Raw genomic sequence first — 20,776 nt, 5'->3', positions numbered from 1 at the left:
AATACATTTAATACCTCAAACCTGGAAGTGATCTACGTAAACCCGGATCACTGTTCTCCAGTTCAAGCTTTAGTTTTCTTTTATAAAGATAATGTGGCAGATTATTTGAAGCATATGTTTGGACATCCACCGTTATATGAAATCTGTTTGGTATGAATGTGTCCAGCAAATCAAATAGTTCTTCAGAGGTAATAAAGCCTCTTTGAACTGATTATGACCATGATGCATGTCAGAAACAGAAAGCACCAACATCTACAGAAAAGGACTCACTTTTGATTATGGGTTAAAATGGGAAAAGTCTAAAAACATTGAAAATAAGATATCGGACAAACATTATAATCGAGTAAAAATAAAAGATTTAAGAGCAACAATTGTTGACACTGAACCCATAATGCCAGTCACTGCAAGTGGCTAAAAACATTTGTTGTGACGTTTCACTTCTCTTGGGAAGGAGCACCCTTTTGGAAATGGAAATCCAGGCTGATGTTTGGCCCCGTTCTTTTTTTTTCAAAGCATTTCAACAGTGACATGGTAAACAGCAGCCAACAACAGTAAAAGACACTCACCTGAATCAAACTCGTCTGGTATCTGTAAAAAATAGAAGAAATTGAAATTACATAAAAGTTTTACAATCATTTCAGTGGCTTTGTGGCGTATTTATCATCTGTCAAATACCAATCAAATTGAAATAAGAATTCTAATGGTCGGAATATGAAATATTGCTGTCATTTAAGTCGTCAAATGTCCAACTGGAAGAAAAAAATCTCACTCTAAGCATTTATCAAGAATATAACGGCTCATTTCAGTCTTCTTTCCAATGCTCCAGTGCATCTGCTATTTCCATGTGTGTGTGGGGCTCCCCCTGGTGGCCTCGCAGAAAAGGATAACATTTCATTGCACAAAAACTATGTGATAACTGTTTGTAAAGCTCTAAAAGCAGAAGAAGAACGAGAAAAAGTGAGATCAAAATGCACTAAACCCCGTAATGACATGATGGTTTTCTCGGAGCTCAGCTGGTCGTGTTTTTCTGTGGAGTGTGAAGTCGGTCGTTAGCCCCGTGTTCACACCTCCAACAAGACGCCACTGTCTGAGACTGACAGAAGTGCAGGTTCCCACAGTCCGCAGACCCTGACCAACTTTTAGAGGAGGGAGACGGACTCTGCCGTCGCAAAAAGTCTTTTATGACCACAGCAACGGTATCGCACCAAAACCAAGTGATATTCATCCATTATGAAACACTCACACTCATCAAAACACTCATATTGTGTGTTGATATCCACTGTCCTGTGGTCTGGTGCAGACATGTGACCCATCATGTCCCGCCTGTCCACACAGGAGTTCAATATTGACTATATTAACTGCATTGCTCGGGTCAAGTTTAACATTTTGTTTTCATCTCTGAGGCAGGGTTAATTTGACAACATATTTTTATTTAATTTTAGTCTATAATCTAATTTTAGTCGAAAAATTCTCTTCAATTTAGTCTAGTTTTAGTCGACTAAAATTGCATGTCAATTTAGTCGACTTTTCCTTTATAATATTTATTATAATCATAATTAATCAAGGTCCTCAGCTTTATGAAACTTCTCCCACATGAACAAAGCTCAGAGCTTTTCCTTTGGCCATGAATTTAAATGATATGAGGCTCTTTAGAACTGTCAGTGGAAGTTTGGATGATTTAAGTCTCTTCATTTCATTTTTTTGTCTTATTTTAGTCGATAAAAATATCTGGACATTTTAGTCATAGTTCAAGTTTCATGAAAAACTTAAGTTAGAATTTAGTTTTAGTCCAATAAAAATATTACTTTGACTAAAATTATGACTAAGTGTTTTAGTCGACAAAATTTACACTGTAAGAGTTAATGTTAGGTAAGATTTGAACAAGTAAAAATAATTAGCTCAATATTTTTGGGGACTTCCTCAATAACAATAAAACAAAGTACATGTACTTGAGTAACTTTTTGAAGTAATTGTACTTAATTGTACGTAGCTTTTTGGCCAGATGGTGCTTGAATAATATTCTAATGAATTATCTTAATCTTTTACCTTTCTTAAAATATTTCTGTATTTAACTCGGCCAACACATTTTTATCATCCTAGTACCCAGACGAGCCCAAATAATTTAAGTGTGGAAATCTTTAGATATGTCATTATGTGAACTATATTCCTTGAGTGTTTTCAATGGCATCGAAGTCGGGGGTACGCGACAGTTTGAGAACCACTGCTCTAGGTGTCAGTTTGCACAGCTCTCATTAGTGTGGGTTATGTCTGGTCCTGGATCCACAGATTCCCGGGGAAATAGGGGCCGTTGGCGTCTTTCATGTCTCAGTTTGTCTTCACGCGAAGGCGTTAAGTGTGCCGTTCTCATTCAGAGGCGGAGATTCTAGCGGGAAACAGATCTGTGCAGCTGAAGCATTTGCCTTACAGTCATGGGAAAGTTAGTTCAACATTTCTGTTCATTTGACAGCATAGTGCTTGTATTGTTCACAAGCGTGGATAAAAAGTGCAAATACTGCTAATGATGATGAAAGAGAATATATGAACAAAATGAAAAATTGTAAAGCTAAGAGAGCGTTTTAACATGGTCTGTTGCCAGCAAATCCACGTAACTTCTGCAAAGGCAAAAATGTTTTAAAGAAATTCTGAATAAAGAGAAAGCCCACAGAACTGAGACTACGACAGGTGAGATAAGTGTGCTGCTTCCTTTCCCGCGGTGGTTACAAGTCACACTAACCTGTGAAGTGTGTCCCAAAATGCTAACGGGAGCTAACACTTCGCTAACAAGAGCCAAAACGTCATTAACACGAGCTTAAAGGAACCAGCATGTGAGCAGGAAGTGTGCCACAACGTCAATGGTCCAATATCCAAATGTGAGAACAAAGACTGAGTCTGAGTCCTCTCTGATGTCGGGATGTCGGGTGCAACACACGGCAGTTTATGGAATGTTTCAAATTTAAAAAGTCCAGAATTAATCGGGTGATGTGACACGATCGAAAGCATTATCAGCCCCTAGTTTGTCAAGGCTCTCAGTCGTCCAGGAATTAGTTATTGTAGTGAATTAAGGCAGTCAACAATATTTAAAGATGACAGATCATACAAAATGGACTTTTAAACCATGTTATGTTTTTCTCTCCTCAAAAACATATATCTGGAGTAGCACACTACAATATTCCTGTTTAATCCAAATGTGTCTTCAACGGTGTCAGCATATCTTTCTGTACTTCTGCTCTGATAGTGTCCTCCACAATATCAAAGCTCTTCATTCAATTTATATTGGTTCTCGAGCCGTTCAGCGCTCAAAGTGTGTTCATCACGTCATGCTGAAGCTGCTAATCAGCAATTCAAATTATTCCCACATCTGCCAGTAGGAGGAGCTCAAGCGCCTGTATTACATCTGTTTGATTTCATTCTTATAAAAAGGACATCATTTCAAATTATTAAATGTAAAATACCAATAATGAGGCACCCAAAATAAAGTCTATTTGAACCATACAGGTGAAACTAGATATCGTGAAGAGGTTCGCTAGTTTCACATTTTAAGTTGTATTACAGAAATAAATATTTTATATCGACTCATTACATGCAAAGTGACATATGTCAAGCCTTTGTTATATTTTTTGATGATTATGGCTTAGCTTGTAAAAACCCAAAATACAAAATCTATTGTTTTGTAGAATATTGTGTAAAGGGACTATATGTATGCAGAATATGTCACTAAAATCAACAGTTCCCAACCTTTTTTGTACCACAGACCCCTTTGACCTTTAAATTTGTACTCCAGGCACCCCTACCTCGAGAGTGTAGGCAAATATTTGGAAAGATATCAATAAAATCTACTTTTCAGCAATAAAAAGGCATTGTTTTGTGCCCAAATAAAGCTCAAATTCCTTCATGTTACCGCAAGACATCATTTAAATATGTTTTCCATTCAAAACCATCTTCAATTTTTACTAATTTCCACCTTCACTTGTAATCTGAAATAACTAAGTACCTCCTACTTGTGTATCCCCAGGGGTCCCTGTGCTCCTGGTTGGAAACCACTGAGCTTGATCACGGAGTGACAGTGGTCCGGTTGTAAAGCCTTTTTTTGTATTAGTAAATAACTAATGTGTTGTTCTTAGAAGGATTTTGCGGTCAACAATTTTCCACATTAATCACTATTTATAATCCACATTTGAGAATACAAGCAATCGTGATGGATGTTTGCATTGGATGTACATAACAAAACATAAATGTTACATACCTGGTTGCCCTGTTCATCCACAGAGTTACTCCCTAAAACAAAAAGATAAAATTACTAACAGTAACAAGCAAAGCTCATTTTGAACGCACATGATAATGAGTGTATGATTATATCAAGGCAAGAGAGAGATGGGCTGGGCTTCGGGCTTGTGCAGAGGTGTAGTGAGAGCAGCACATTGAGAGAAGGATGGAGAACTTACAGTTAAAAGAAAAAGGGAGATCTAAAGGACGACCAAAGAGACTGTTTTGAAAACCCAACACCTGAACCCAATTCCGTTGTACAATTGCACAATGACAAATAAAGCACTTATTTACTTGCTATATATAATAATAAGCATATATTATCATATATAATAATATTATATATAAATAGGAAACCAACACATGGTTTATAAAGTTAGTGAAAATTACAAAAATGCAAAGCCTAAGATGAGGCGGAAAAAAGAAGCCGGAGCTAGCGGTCGGAAATGTGAAAACTACATTGCTTACAACCCTATTATGCTGTATAAAATCAAAGTGTGGTGGCACTCCTCAGGCAGGGATCATCTGCAACGTTATTCAGTTCAAACCTTTCTTTAGTTATGCATAATTGCAAAAGCAAAAAATAAATAAAAACAGGCCTATCTATTTTAGAACTGATGATATTTGGAATGTGAAATGTTTTATGAGGCGATAGTGTGAACCGTTTGAGAACCACTGTTGAACGTTATGACTTTCAGAGAACGAGCTCTTCTCTCCTCTGGGAAATCAGCCGCCGGCCCAACATTATGTTTAACACCCACTCGCCACATTTTCACAACATAAGTATAAACATAAGTATAAAGTAATGATGCGCAAAAGCAACAGCAGCCAGTGACGGTGGGAAGAAAACATTGACATTTGTGCATATTTGACCTTGTAGTGAGGGACCCAGCAGCTGTGGGAGTGGTCAGCATGATGCCTCTACTTTCGAGCACAGTGGTCGCAAGGACGCTCCAGGATCAATTATTTTCTAGGTTTTCTGGTGTGAGGGTCTGTCAGCAATGAAAACCTTCCAAACAATTAATCCTGGGGAGTCCTAGAGACCACCGTGATCGGACGTAAAGGCGCCATGTTGTCTACAAGGTCAAATACCCACACACAAACTTTTTCTTCCACATAAAAAGCTGGATTATACACCTGTACCTGGTACCTGCTTGTACGAGACATCACTCATGAAACGAGATGGAGGTTGTAGCTGTGCTTCGTAGTTGTGCTTTGTTTCTCTTAATTATATAAACATTTCATACAATGCCTTGTAATTTTGGTCTGTGTTAAAATCGCCAAGGTTCTCTTTGCCAATGAGGCAAATCAAAATGTTTGCCTCATGCGATTGATAAAGTTCTTACTATAGGAGAAAGCTAAATCATAATCGGGTATGTTGTGTGTATGTGTTCCTCCTTGTACCAAGTACTTTATAATATGTAACTTGTACTATTGTGATATGAACATTTTTATTGTAATGATTCGGGGGTGGCTGCTCATAAGCTTTTGCTTCGGCCCACTACTTTTGAGCAGAACGTTTACTGCTCAAACAAATAAACTAAACTAAACTAAACTTTAAAGAGGGCTTAAAATGCTGGACTATGATTAAAACTTTTTATGTAAGATTACATTTGAGAAATTATTATAATTAATAATTTATTTATCCCACAAACACGTTTGGTGCCGGTGGGGGGGCTTGCCAAATTATCGACCCGGGGCCATTGACGGCTGAAAAATCTGTCCCAGTAAAAGAAACATTATAGAATAGCCCTGATATAAAGACAGAAGTCCTAAAGTCCTAAAGTGTGCGCTCAGCACTGACCGAACACGTAGACCATGCCGACGGCGCCGCCGACGCCCATGAGCCCGGCCAAACGCAGGACCATCTTTTTGGCATAGGCAGTGTTCTCCTTCTGCTTCTTCTCATCCTTCTGCTCCTGCTCACCGTCGCCATCTGGTGGTGGCTGGCCCTACACAAAGAACACAGACAGACTCAAATAAATCATGTCAATGTCATTGCATTTGAAATCACTATAACTATGAGACATTTGGCTTCTAGTCCTGGTTTAAGTCCTTACAGTTAACCTGATACACATAAAATCAAACATAGTAAAGTCCTTATCGTTAGTCATCATTATCAAGGCTTTATAAACTACCATGCACATGTTGGCCTCAATACTACCTGAAGGATGAATTTGAAAAAGTGCTATATGTATATGTTCGTGCTCTATATTATCTTAACTTGTCCTGTGGGTTGTGTTTGAAGGCATTCATTAGGTGTGGATAAAGAAAGACAGGCAGCTTTAAGACCTTCAAAATCAAGGTCTTGGTCACAGATATGCACAAGGCTGTATCCTCGCAAATGAATGGAAAAACAATGACACCATGATGTTCTTCACCAATTCTGTATCAATGACACACATGACACATGCACAATAATCCAGATTATATTTAATCACACCAGTTTCATTTTTAATTGGAGAAAAAGCACTAAACAATCTTAAATAATCACTAAGTCAAAGGAGAACAGAGTATTGACTGGCAGGTTTACGACAAAGAATTCCAGGTGCTACTACTTTTCCAACTGCTCCTTATATTTGGTTTGCTTTCAACAGGCCAAGATGATAATGTCCGTGAGTGAATGAGTGGTGGTGATCGTAGGATCCGTTACTTGACACATATGTGCAGCTGCGCTTCTGTCGGTCTGTTTCAAAGGGCAGCTGTGGGCATTCCGTCCCGGTGGCTCCTATGATGCTTCAGGATCAATTTTATTTCAGGCTTTTAGGATTTCTGGTAGGTTTTCGGAATGAAATGTATAATAATGCAACCATGGACACAGTTCAATCATCAGGGAAAACCTAAAAAAGAATTGATCCTGGTTCCTGAAGCTTCCTACAGGCCATTGAGATGGTAAGTACAGGCGCTATGCTAACCCAAGCGTCCAGTGGGTCATTGAAAGGTCAAATACGCACTAATATGAACTTTTGGTTTTACTTAAAGAGGGGGTATTATGCTTTTTTTCAATCACACAGCACCAGTCTATATCACACTACAATGATGATGAAACCTTCTGTTGGTCTGTAAATGCAGTAAATTAGAATAACTGCCTTGTATAAAATTGCTCTCTCAAAATGGCTGTAGTGAATGTCTTGAAATAGGCCTCTGTCTCTTTAAGAACCTCTGACCCTTTCCGACACGCCCCCTCCACACGCTGTCTGTTTCTCAATTGCGAGGATCCGTCCTCCGTTCGGCCACTTCGTTGCCGTCCTCGGTGGCGGCTCCTCCAAAACGGAGCGGAGTGTCCTCTCCCCGCCGCCTTTGAGCTCAAATGGAACGGCCTCCGGAGCGAGCGGCTGCATCAGGTCACGTGTCAATCTATGCTCATTAAAACAACTGTTTTATGAATAACAGAGGCCAGGAAACTGTTTATGTGGAACACAACTTTTTTAAAGTGAGTTCAAACTAATAAAGTTTTGCGAGAAAAGAAAAAAGAAACTATGCTGCAGTGCATCATGGGTAATTTCAGCTCTCCGAGGCAGCGGAGGATCCACTGCTGTATCCTTCGTAAATGAGCCAAACGGAGGAGTCGAGCTGCGAGGGGGCGAGTGGTCCAGGTGAAATGGAACACCACTTGGCGGCGCCGTGATGACGCGAATGACGTCCGAAGTGGTCGAGACGCCGAGGATCCTGGCAATTGGGAAACAGCCGCTGTCTGTGGCATCAGTGGGGAGGGGGTTCTGCTGTGGTTGGTTACTCGGCTGGTGACGAAAGCTCGGAGGCGTCTCCAGGAGGTGGGGGCGTTCCTAGGAGGACTCAGGCAAAGCTATCCCTAAAATGGCCGCCATCAGAGTTTTTACTTGCAAAAGTTGATTTTGCATAATACCCCCACTTTAAAAAGTTGCATAGCGCACCTTTAACACTCTTAAGACCCTTTACCAGATTTTGTTTCAAGTAGTGTCATGAAATTTGTTTTGACTTTCAGTATATTGTTAAAGCAGATGTGTGAAAAAGACCTTAGTGCGCTGCGTGCTTCTACTTATAAAGCCTCTTTATTTATTGTGAGCTAGCAGCCAGTTGTTGCTGTAAATATTATCATGACAGTTCCCTGAAAAGTTGGAAAACAAGCTTATGAACTCAGAAATGTAGTGTTTGTACTATAATATACGTGCTCTGAGCAAGAAAGGGGGCTGGAAGTTGCACAAGAAATGAATGAGACGTCTGCATGGAGAGCCAGGCACCACGGTCCTAAGGGCCTAAGGGCAGGGTACTGAATGTTCTCCCATGAGTTCAACTCTACACTGGAGATAATATTATACTGTTAGTGGTGAATAGGAACAGAACTGCATGTGGCTTATCTAAGGACACAGCGTGGGGAAACCCAAATTCACCAAACTCCAGGGTCACACTCAAGTCATTACAAAATCAACAATGCCCGGTCACGTGGGCCACAGGGAGGACGTACGTCAGTGCAGTTCGGAACTGTCAAAAAAGCCTGTTTTCCTCAGAAATAGACTTTCGCAAATATTAGAAAGGCAGGCGGAAATGCGATGGCGTGAGGAGCGTGGACACACCAGGGACGGACACACCAGGGACGGCAGCAGAGGTGGACGAATGAGGGTGCTAGTACTCCCATCACAAAACGATAAATATCTGTTATCAGTGACTCCACACAGCAGGAAGTGTGTGAGCTAACCCTGACCCCCCCAAAGCAGTGGTTCTTCTCCTCCAGGACAGGCTGAACCATGGGGAGAACCGCTCCTACCTGGCTGTGCTGCTGCTGCTGCTGCTGGAGTCTCTCCTGGAGGATCGCCTGGGCCAGCCCTCCCGTAGCGCCGCTGTCTCCTCCCGAGGCCGGCGGCTTCTCCGTGGACAGTGCCCGGAGGTGGTCGACCGCTGCCCCGCTCCTGAGCCGCAGAAAGCCGCGGCTGGCTCGCACACACATGGGGAGGACACACGAAGCCGACATGTTGGATGAAGGGGGCGAGAGCACTGCCGGTGTGTGACGCAACTGAAAAGGACAAACGCGTGTGATTGGCCCGCACAAGTTTGAGTGACAGGAGGAGAGCCAATTAGAGCAACGATGTCTTATGTTTGCCGTGAAAGAGGTGGGGCTTCGGATGTTCTGTCCAATTAGAATGAAGAGTGGCAGTGACCTTCGCACGACATGCACAAACCCGCCATGATTGTTGAGGGCAGCGGTGTGGGCAGACTCTCCTCACCTGAACCCGGCACTGCTGCATCACTGCAATAATCAGCGATGGATAATTAAGACTTTAGTCTTATGGTAGTGCTTACTTTGCACGTAGCATTTTAAAGTGCACATCTAATAATTGTCATCATGGAGAGGGAGACCCAGGGCCGGCTCAGGCCTTTATTTATTTATTTGTCCTTTATTTATCCAGGATAAAACTCATTGAGATTAAAAATCTCTTTTTTAAGAGTGTCCTGGCCAAGATGCAGGGGAACAGGTTTACAAACAAGTTACAATTTTACACACATTATCACAAATGAACATTGCATAATTTAAATCAAGATTATGCAATGTTTGTTTTTTATGGTGCCCTAAACATACTTTTACTAAAGTCACAACCCTTGTGCCAATGTGCACTTGGTAGACGATGTTGTGCTTTAGTTCATGTGTATATAGTTAATTTTTCTAACTTTAAAGTTGCATTATGCAACTTTTCATGTGAAAAGAAAAGTTGATATTTGTGTATTTGACCTTGAAGTGACCCAGTGGCTTAATGAGTGGTCAGCTTGGTGCCTTTACTTTCGATAACAGTGGTCTCTACAACGCTCCAGGATAAATTCTTTTGTAGGTTTTCTGGTGAGAGGATCCATCAGCAGCGACAACCTTTCAAACAATTGAACCTGGAGCATTGTAGAGACTGCCGTGATGGAAAGTTAAGGCGCCATGCTGACCACTCATGCAGCCGCTGGGTCACTACAAGGCCAAATACGCTCAAATATCAACTTTTTTTTTTCAAAATGAAAACCTGCATAATGCCCCTTTAAGAGAGGTTTTTTTTTGAGAAGATGTAAACTAAGCACACGCAAAAATAAATGTAGACAACGTGTATTAAGAGCTATTTGAATAATATAGGCACTCTGGTGGCCTCGGAGCCCTATAAGGAAGCAGCCCAATAGACAAGAAGAAGGAATGGGTCAGTGTGTATGATTTACATTATAATTTACATTCTTGGAAGGAAAAATAAATCTATTTTTTATGTCATTTATTTTGTCAATGTAGCCTGCTCCAGACCCAAAACTACTCTAGCTAATACGTGGAGAATTCATAGGCCTAATTGCACACTCTAACCACCAGAGGGTGCTACAGTCAAATAACTTTACAGTTCTGTCTAAAATGTTTTGAAAATGAATCAAAATCACAATTTGAATCACAGAGACTTCAGTTGTTCGTACAATATCGTTGGATGGGTTTCCTTGGAGGGATACAGCTTTCCCGCATGCCTCAAAAAATGCAGAATAGGTTAATCCTGCAGCCAGGAGATTGTGACCATTAGCCTGGCTCCACATCTGTCCCCTGGTGCGTCAGGCATCTGCCCACTGCTCCTTATGGGTCATCCCCTCAGCATTGAAGGATAGGTCAACTGCAGAGGGTCAATTTTGTTGTCCTCATCATTTAATGACAAATATAAAAGCACCTTAACTTAAAGCTTAAACAAAAAGGTATGGCTTGATTTTTCTAAAGATGGTAGCAGTCTGTAATAGTGACCTGCTTCTAGACTATAATGGCCCCAGGCAAGAGAGAAGCTACAACCTGCAGGTCCTACATCAAACCCAAAACCTGGTTCAAATGAAGGTTTTGAGAGACACTGTTATTTTTTGCTGTGTAATTTATTTTTGTCACTGTCTTAAAGGAGTAACCAACCAGTTAAAGCACAGATACGGCACAATGTTATGTGATGCTACTGCTTTACAAAGTGTACATTCTCAGCCAGACTTTTTCACAGTTGTTCCATTATTTCCTCATAATTTCACATTTGTGCTCCGTTGTATTGTGGCTGTTGCCTCATTTCTTTGCATGGCAGCCGCCTCCCATGAGTTCTTCTGTTGCCGCTACTATTCCCTTGCACTTGGCTTCATTAGCAGAGTCATCACACTCTGTCTCCGTCGGCCATCGCTCCACCCACGTGTCTTTGCCCAGGACGTACATGTATCTGAAATGAACAGCAGGCATTATCAAAGGAGACATGTGCTTTTTTCCCCTCCTCACTTCAACAGCCAAACCGCGGAACTGTCCAGGCTTGTTTTTCACAGTCATCGTGTGGCAGAAATGTTACGCAGTGTTGCTTTAAATGTTTAACCCCTTAACTCCCACCCGAACCGAGCACATTTCCAAAAGGTGAGGAAATAGCGACAAAACTGAGACGAAAGCAATGATGAAAATGTCACAAAAATGTCACAAGAAATTGACAAAAAAATTTACGAAAAAAATGACAAAAATGTGATAAAAAAAAAGACAAAAAAATGACAAAAATGTGATACAAATTTGACAAGAAAATAAAAAAAAAATGACGAAAAAATGACAAAAAAAATGACAAAAAATGAAAAAAATGTGACAAAAATGTGACAAAAAATGGACCAAAAAATGACCAAAAAAATGACAAAAAATGACAAAAATGTTACAAAAAATGGAAAAAAAAAATGACAAAAAAAGTTACAAAAATGAGTTGAATACCCCACAAAAAAATTATGGAGATAAAAAAATCTGATAACGTGAGGAAAAAGATCTCTCGGTTCAGGCGGGAGTTAAGAGGTTAAGTATGTGTTGTTGCTGTTACTTGTTGGTGGTAGGGTCCAGAGTCCATCGGTCACTCTCAGGGCCCATGATGAGGTACTCGGTGCCTATCTCGAGTTGGCATCTGTTCCTGCAGGCTGCGTGAGAGAAGAACATCCTCCTATCTGATACCACCACTCCTGATTCAAGACCTGCCGTTTAAAAGAGGAGTATGAGATGACACAAGTCAGCTATATGTTGACTACTTAACACAAACACGTCACAATTAGTCCATTGGTTCATTCTTTTTTTGTACAGCCTTACCCAACTTGATGACACTGGTAATCTCCATCTCATACTTGTCGTAGTATTTGCCGGTCACGTTACGCACCATGACCTTAAAAACTGAAAAGAACATCAAAAGGAATGTTTCAAAAGGCTGTAGCATCTAACTGAGCTGTGCCCGCGTTTATGAACCCACCGTGGTGTAGAGTCGCGCAGGCAAAATCTTTTCGTTTCATTCCATCGCTGTCGCCCGTGCCACGCCGAATCTCGCAACAGTCATCTGAAACCCAAACCAACATTGTTTTATATATATTATAATTGCACTTAACAAAAACAACTTGAAGGTTTGTGTGAAAAAAAATACTCAAAAATGCTAATGTAGTGGTTCATAGTTATTGATGTGGTTTTGCCAATAACTATTTTTGTCCGCATGCCACTTGGTGTCTTTTAACAAAATACTATAAATATGACTGTAATTGCCGGGTTGCCGCTGGAGCAAAAAGGGTTGCGCGGTTCCACTGCCCACTTTTGGGTTCTGACCTTCCAGCAGAGGATTTCTGCAACCATTAAGTTTAATGCTGTCTCTGTTAGGACCTAAAATTGATTGTTTTGCCACTAAAATCATAATTTTGCCTATTGACATATAATGTGATTACATTATATGTTACGCCACAGCAGATACTGTAGTTGGTTTAGACCAGGGGTGCCCAAAGTGGGCCCGAGTGACCAACTTTTGAGCTGGGTGTGGTTAATACTAACTCTCTTCCATTCATTCTCAATGGTAAATATGGATGCAGTATACCTTTTGACCACCAGGGTCAAATTGGGGGCGCTGTTTCACTCCTTTCGCAAAGTTAAGAAAACACTGTTGTGGTGTCTTGGTATTTATCAATTACAGAGCGTTGTAACATCAACTTTCACAGTTTTACAACTTTTGTTGGAAAGACTGTTGACATCAACAACAGTATATGTTAAAATTAATTTATAAAAGAATTGATGCTGAACTGACATTAAAATAATCTAATGTGGCATTTTCTTTGAGTTAACGAATGAAGTAAAGTTACTGTAGGTGCTGTAGATACAGGTGTTTTTTTTTTTGCACTATAATGCTGCAATTATTGATTTTGTTTTACTAAAAGGAGTCTTTTGCCATAGTTAACATTTGTTTTCGTATAGCATGTTATTTGCATAGATAGAAACAAATGCAAATGTAGGCTATCGAAAAAATTAACTTTATAATTTGCAGTTATATGTGTTTTTCGTGCTTGACATCACTGTGTTTGGTCCGCGACTCACAGGCATTTTGGCCCACGGAGACAAAAAGTTTGGGCACCCCTGGTTTAGACCCTAACATACAGCTCCTCTGCTGAAATCTTTGTTGTTTACCTGTTCTTCATAACCTTCAGTGTTATTGGCTCATGAGCGGACAGGCTGTGGGACTGACCTTGTGCACACCGGCAGACATAGTTTCTGCAGATTGTGGTGAGCTCAACTTGATCCTGAGGAGGAGAATACGGCCGAGTGCAGCGCTGAGCTGAAAACCAGTGTAACAAACAAATATCAAGCACTTTACATTTTCTCTCTGCTACAAAGTGTGACACTAAAACATGTACGTGATGCAGGTTTATTTCAATGTTGAAAACAACAAGCTCCATCTTCACAGCTGCAGCGCAAACATGACATCTGTTCAGACGCTCAGGGGTGTTTGTTTTGGTCCCAGCTGACCTGGAAGCACCTCGGGCACATCCTTTTTTTTTCTCTTTGTTTCTCTCTTATGACAGAAATAATAAAAGAGCTGTTTTACAAATTGATATCAGGCCGTAAGACATTACATTACAGACGTCGAGCACTACCGTTCCGCTGTTACGACACAACTGAGCAGGTCAGTCGTTCACCAGCAGAGGGCGGCGCAGCTGCTCAGAGAGCAGGATTCAGGAGGATTGCTGAGAACTGCGTGAATGAAGCCGAAAACCACTCTGGGGGTGTTTTTGATAAGGAAATAGCATAACAACATGGCTAAAAGCTCAGAAAAGTCGATTTGCATGATATATATGATATGGCAATTTGCGCAGCGATCAAAATACAAGGAGGTTTAAACTGACTCAGCCATTTAATTCTCCAGGTTCTTTCTGTGCTTCAAAATGACATGCAGCTTGTCCATATCGAGTGAGGTTAAGTGAAACTTATATTTAACAAGCTTGAAGCTAACCAATGATTGCGGTGTCTCTCCACTCCCCTGAGGCCTAGAGAGTTGTGGAGGAATTGATTTTAAAGTCATGAATTCGCAAGTGAATGATTGATGGCTGAAGCCGAGCTGAACCAATCACAACCGTCACAGGGAATTGTCAAGGTTACGTCACTCGCTGCGCCGCTATGTTGTAGTTCTATCAACAGTGACACGCACAAGTTATTAGCTAAAACTAATCATGGATGAAGTTGAAGACATTGTCTTCGCGCTCTCGTCAGTTTATGTCCTTTATGCAGTTCATATTTTCTGAACTCACGTCCGCTAACTGCTGATTGGTTTATTTCACTGACAATCTGTACGCGTTAGGCCCGCCTGTTCATACTGCTCCAATAACAGTGTGAACGGGAAGTTAGTTTCCAGACTAACTTGTGTTAGTGAGGAATGTACAGGGAATAGTTTGGCAGAGCCAGGCAATGGAGGAAGTCCAGATGTAAAATGTTTGAAAATGCTTTTCTATTTGAAAAGCTGAATGAACCTAAGGTTGGTATACATGTCCCATTATAGTCTTAGTATGTATTGAGTCCATACCTTCCTCTTTGTAATACTCATAGACAGTGACGGAGGATGGCTGGAGGAGGCCCACGTTAAACTGCTGATAAAGTTTGAAGGACAGAATGCGAGGCATTGTGTTTGAAACCTAGACAAGAGGCAAAAGCAAGTCAGTTTGGAAGCAATAGACTGTTTCTGAGTGTTTCTATTTTACTAGAGCAGTGATTCCTAACTTGTAGGTTGGGAGGAACCATTTTGATGGGACACAGATCTTGGTGTACACTTCACTGATACCCATAAACTGTAATGTGGTCCCGATAATCTGACAGCTTCAACAAGCAGCAGAATCTTTAAGAATTTATAATCAAGCAAACCTCATATAGGACCAGATGAACTTTTAAAAAATCAGATGTGACTGTTGAACAGTGGCTGTGCTGAATGGTGTCCCGCTCGTGCATGGCCTGCTGTGTTTATGGGCGGAGACGGTGTGTGTCGCTACTAAAAGTACAATTCATCATACAACTACTTAACGAAAAGGTACTGAATAACTCATTATTACTAACCCCCTCTGGAATGGTAATGAATGTGAAAGTGCCTGTGAAGATAATTCCTTGTACTTGCGGTACCAGTACGACATACCTTGTACAGGTGGATGATGAGGGAGCTTCTGTCGCTCAGTTTATCGTCAAAGTAGAAGTGATCGATGAATCTCTCTACAGTGTTTAGCAGCTACAACAGACAGACAGACAAAAGTGAATTCAACAATAAATGATCAATAATGAAACAGAATGGAATAATGTCCGAATCCACGGTATAGAAATAAGAGCTTCGCGTGACAATTGAAATGTATGCCTGACATGTTCAAGGTCCTCGGTTTCAACAGTGAAGCCGGTGGGCAGACTGATATCCAAAATCACAGAGACAGCGTCGACAGGTCCGAGTGCCCTGCAGAAAAAATGAGGGAAAATCATCATTGACGTTGCTTATATTGTCCATGTAGTTCCAGGTTTAAGTTGCTAATTGAACTTAATAATACAATACATAAAAAAGTTCAAAAGTTTTTGTTTAGTTGAGAGTACTTTGTCAAACATTGCTTTTCCCCCCCTTTTTGTACTGAGCTGCCCTACAAATATTTCCACCCATTTCAATTTTTTGCAAAGTGCAATAACAAAATCACATGAAAGGACACATTAAAAAATACACTTACTTAACACTGATGCTGAGTTCAAAGACATTTACGGTTCCAGGAGGAGGCTTGTCTGTGTAACAACAACAATTGGACATTTTAACTACACAATCCACTGTTTTCCCCTTCATAACACTGTTTGTTTTTTGTCATTAAACAAATACAGCAACTTGAGCGATTGTACCTGTTAATTTTTTCATGGAGACTTGCATGTCAAAAGTTTCACAGCTTTTAGCGTCTTCCTCTGGAAGCTGGTTGAAAAATGTCACCACCTTTTGTAGGACAAATAAACAGCCACTTGTAATGTCCAACTGTGCATGTTGTAGTTGTTGTAATGTGATTCATCTTAAGCAAGTCTTAAAGGGGGGGTATTATGCAAAATCGACTTTTTCAAGCTTTACATCATGTTATTATGTCATTCCCTCATTAAAAACATGCTGAAGTGTTGCCTTGGCACATTCACGTATTTTTGAGTAATCTGTAAAAACTCTGATGGCGGCCATTTTAGGGAGTCCTCCTAGGAACGCCCCCACCTCCTGGAGACGCCTCCGAGCTTTTGTCACCAGCCGAGTAACCAAGCACTGCTCCTCAGCAGAACCCCCTCCCCACTGATGCCACAGACAGCGTGTGGAGGGGGCGTGTCGGAAAGGGTCAGAGGTTCTTAAAGAGACAGAGGCCTATTTCAAGACATTCGCTACAGCTATTTTGAGAGAGCAATTTTATACAAGGCAGTTATTCTAATTTACTGCATTTACAGACCAACAGAAGGTTTGGTCATCATTGTAGTGTGATATAGACTGGTGCTATGTGATTGAAAAAAGCATAATACCCCCTCTTTAAAATATTCTAATGATGCACCGTAAGTTCTTTTAGCATGGCTACAAACCGATTTTATTTAATTGCAATATCCCTGTCACATACATATATATATATAAATAAATAAATGTAATCTATAGGCAAAACTTCAAGCTCCAACAGTCTTCAGTTGTACTGTATACAACCCTCTGACTGGACTTGTTGGTTCCCAGTGAAATGCCTGCACCTCACCTCCACTGTTCCCATTCCATTTCCTCGAGCCACCACCTTCAAATCGGCATCCTTTGGCACCTAGAAACACACACAAAACTTTTCAAACTACACTCGTCTATGGTATGCGTTAATGTTCTATAAAACACTAGAGGCAGAATTGTCATGGTGTAACTGGGAAACAGTGACTTACATTATAGGATCTTGACTGGTAGCTTGTCTCAGAGTTGAAATTGAGGTACTCTTTGCGTGCGGCGATTTGTAGATCGACGTCCAAGCTGATTTTGGTCGGAGCGGGCTGCGCAATGAGATACTCGGACAGAGCGTGGAGCACCACCATTGTGGACTGCACAGAAAAAAATACAAAGTGTTCTGAACTTGCTTTCTATTTCTCTGTTCAATGAGTTTGCCCGAGTGTATCGAGCACGTTTGTCATGTTGCACATTATTTAAGAGGGGCAACAGTGCCTCAGTCTTATCAAATCTGAGGCAAGAGTGACTAAGTGTGAGCAGTGAATGAGTAATGCAATCGAAATCTAGTTGTGCATAACTCAACTAGTTCTATTCATCTGACAACGAGCGCTTTGATAGGAAGGCTTTTTCCAGCGCGTCTACCTGAGTGTTGCCAGAGCTGCCCCCAATACTTCTGTGGCTGCTCAGATAGTCAAATGGCTTTTTGGCTTCTGTCAATTTTCTCATCTTCACCAGAGCCAGGAGAGCGTAGCCAGTGGCCTCCAGCCTGAACTGAGAGTCATCATCCTGCCAGTAAGTCCCGTCTGAAGAACAGGGTGAAATAAACATTATTAGTAGTCAATTGTTTATTCAGTGCAATCATTATATAAAACGAGATTATTTCCAAATTTGTCGAATACACACAGCTTTTGGAGACCAAATATGAGGAAATAGCCCTCTACAGTAGCAGAGAATGTGTGTATTTGTAGACTTCATTGCCTCTGAAGGAACATCTGCATTTAACCCATTCTCCAATGAAACCCAACAAAGCACTGGGAGAACGAGGAACTTCCCCACACGGCCCAAGAATTGAAGCTGGGACCTCCTTGCTGCGCCGCTATCAGAGGGACAGCTCATGTTCGATATTATTCGATATTATTAGTGAAGTGATGCTGAGCATTGTAATGCATCGCAGAAGTCCTTCAACAAAGTATTTGCCAGACAGTTGAAGTTTGAGTTACCTGAAGAAGATGCTTCCAGCAAACTGCTGGTGGGGTCGAAACCATCATTTATCAGAGCAAGAGCATATGAAATGATGGCCTTAGCGTAGGGCCTTGGTGGAGGGCTCCTCTGTAGCTGCCCTTTGAGATATGGTACTGCCCTGTCTATTGCTGACTGCAACAAAAAAGAAAGGCAATTAGAATCTGACAGTGTAACATTTCAGCACGTTGATTTATTAGTGCTTGAGATGAGTAACTCAAAGGAAGGGAATGGCTGAGATGTATGTATATAAATATGTGTATGTATATGTGTGTATACATGTATGTGGGTGCGTATGTGTGTATGTGTATACATGTGCACGGGTGGATATATATGCTTATATGTCTTCTCAACTATTATTATTATTAGTACTATTAATATTATTTGTATTTGTTATTTTTTTAATTATTATTATTATAATTATTACCATTGATTTGCTTTTTCTGCACTGGGTGTAAAAAACAAAACATATATTTGTGTTAATTCTGACATGCTAATTGTGTAAATTGTAAAAATGAAACTTATGGCACAATAAAGTAACAAAAAAAAACCTCATTTAATAATCAACTAACTATTTGTACAGTGACAGAAAATAAACATGTACAATAGTTCAGGATGAAGTGTGTGTTTGTGAGTGCGAGTACAGGACAAAATGTTGGCATTGGCCCATTGCTTGTTTACATGCATGAATCCCATGTGTGCTGATTAGCATGCACTATCCTGACCAAATAAACACTAAATAAAATATTTATTTAAAATCACTAAATCGTTAAACAAGTCAACTAAAAATCACTACTACAAAAGACAAATTAAAGCAGTTTGGGGTTAGATGTTTTTCTTATTTCTCACTATTTCTTATTTACTTCGTTCTTATTTATTGTTTCTGCTTGATGGGTTGTGGTAATTCAGTTGACCATAGACATCAGCTTCAGCCTGAGCCAAAAACTGCTCTGTGACCCACCAGCTGACAAGAACTTTTCTAAACTAGAGAAACGGGTAACCAGTCCTGAATAGGCTTGTGCAAAAGTGATGAAATTACCTGTGTATTCGCCCCCATGTAACTGCAGTCAATATTTATATGTCTGACTTCAGCAAGTGCAATAGTGACAAATGCAGTCAAAGTCGCGGAGGAATCGGAGCCACGTAGACCACCCTTGAAATACAAAATCACAGCCCAGGTAAAAAGAACTGCTTGAATGCATACATACACAATACAAATAAGGAGGATATTTTCCATTTTGGTTCCCTGTCAGCCAGAAATGTAAGGTCTGTATTCAGCCAGGACACCTTCGCATTCGTATCGAGCCTGTTTCAGAGTGATTTTGGTCCAATTTTCATTTTGCTCTTACCGTCATGTACTGGTTGTTTACGGGATTAGCCTCAGTGAAGCTGCCATCACCGGATTGTTTGTGTTGGAGAAGAAAGTACACAGATTGGCAGATGTTATCGATGTTGACAATTTCTGAGTCCAAGGTGTAGATCATCGAGAAGACCTTCACCACATACGCTGTGATCCTGAAAGGGCAGTGTCAAGACATCAGTGCGGTGTATAGTGCAGTCTAGGGCTGAACGATATGGACTAAATTTTATATCGATGTTCATAACGGTGCATCTTTCAGCCCTCGTGCAATCTGTACTTATCAGCATCTGTGGTGTCAGTAGTTATTTTGAAACTCTGCTGTGATAACTGGACCTTAAAGGGGGGGTATTATGCAAAATCGACTTTTTCAAGCTTTACATCATGTTATTATGTCATTCCCTCATTAAAAACATGCCTGAAGTGTTGCCTTGGCACGTTCACGTATTTTTGAGTAATTTGTAAAAACTCTGATGCCATTTTAGGGATAAGTTTGCCTGAGTCCTCCTAGGAACGCCCCCACCTCCTGGAGACGCCTCCGAGCTTTCGTCACCAGCCGAGTAACCAACCACTGCTCCTCGGCAGAACCCCCTCCCCACTGATGCCACAGACAGCCATAGACTGTAAAAAAAAAAATGGACGTCTTCTGCTCACTCCTCCCCGTTTACCATAATGACCACGGTCGAGGGGGAGTTCATGACGGATTTACAGACTCCCCCTCCCCAGCTCTGACGAAGCATGTTCCTATAGAGGACATACGGGCGGGATTTTCACCGTAGACGTGTAGCTCGCGCTGCTCCAATGCTAACAGTCCGAGCTACATTAGGTACGAGATTTCAAGAATTCTTTTTACGAAAACCAGCCAGGTTTCATACATTGTGATTAACCCAGCGTTATCTCAGGAGGAATATCTAGCCTAGTCTAGTGTTGAAACAATTGAAACAAGGCGTTAAAGTTGTTTTTAAGGTGTCTAAAGTCCAATGCTTTT

General features: G+C 40.8%; 2 protein-coding genes across 3 annotated transcripts in view; both read right to left on the bottom strand.

Annotated features, from left to right (window-relative positions):
- Positions 1 to 9,352, bottom strand: part of timm50 (translocase of inner mitochondrial membrane 50 homolog) — a 27,901-nt gene extending 18,549 nt beyond the window's left edge. Inside the window, exons 1-4 of one of the 2 annotated variants that reach the window (XM_079560147.1) lie at positions 8,999 to 9,352; positions 6,068 to 6,209; positions 4,244 to 4,275; positions 567 to 588 (exon numbers count right to left, since the gene is read on the bottom strand). In XM_079560147.1, coding sequence (XP_079416273.1) covers positions 567 to 588; positions 4,244 to 4,275; positions 6,068 to 6,209; positions 8,999 to 9,211 — 409 coding nt within the window. In that variant the 5' untranslated portion in view covers positions 9,212 to 9,352. Of the gene's footprint in view, positions 1 to 566; positions 589 to 4,243; positions 4,276 to 6,067; positions 6,216 to 8,998 lie in introns of both variants that reach the window. The other variant, XM_079560148.1, reaches the window with a different exon arrangement.
- A 1,864-nt stretch (positions 9,353 to 11,216) lies between these two features.
- The window catches only part of LOC306972922 (venom factor-like), a 28,970-nt gene continuing 19,410 nt past the window's right edge, over positions 11,217 to 20,776 (bottom strand). The window contains exons 26-41 of the mRNA XM_079569629.1: positions 19,781 to 19,946; positions 19,471 to 19,584; positions 18,413 to 18,566; positions 17,835 to 17,995; positions 17,414 to 17,566; positions 17,242 to 17,301; positions 16,379 to 16,466; positions 16,216 to 16,267; positions 15,866 to 15,953; positions 15,648 to 15,737; positions 15,048 to 15,156; positions 13,716 to 13,805; positions 12,468 to 12,551; positions 12,311 to 12,391; positions 12,051 to 12,198; positions 11,217 to 11,426 (exon numbers count right to left, since the gene is read on the bottom strand). Coding sequence (XP_079425755.1) covers positions 11,279 to 11,426; positions 12,051 to 12,198; positions 12,311 to 12,391; positions 12,468 to 12,551; positions 13,716 to 13,805; positions 15,048 to 15,156; positions 15,648 to 15,737; positions 15,866 to 15,953; positions 16,216 to 16,267; positions 16,379 to 16,466; positions 17,242 to 17,301; positions 17,414 to 17,566; positions 17,835 to 17,995; positions 18,413 to 18,566; positions 19,471 to 19,584; positions 19,781 to 19,946 — 1,786 coding nt within the window. The 3' untranslated portion in view covers positions 11,217 to 11,278. The remainder of the gene's footprint in view (positions 11,427 to 12,050; positions 12,199 to 12,310; positions 12,392 to 12,467; positions 12,552 to 13,715; positions 13,806 to 15,047; positions 15,157 to 15,647; positions 15,738 to 15,865; positions 15,954 to 16,215; positions 16,268 to 16,378; positions 16,467 to 17,241; positions 17,302 to 17,413; positions 17,567 to 17,834; positions 17,996 to 18,412; positions 18,567 to 19,470; positions 19,585 to 19,780; positions 19,947 to 20,776) is intronic.

Source organism: Gobius niger (genome assembly GCF_951799975.1).
Source record: "Gobius niger genome assembly, chromosome: 1".
Classification (NCBI taxonomy): Eukaryota; Metazoa; Chordata; class Actinopteri; order Gobiiformes; family Gobiidae; genus Gobius; species Gobius niger.
The sequence above is the reverse complement of the archived record's forward strand: the minus strand, read 5'-3'. Positions and strand labels throughout refer to the sequence as shown.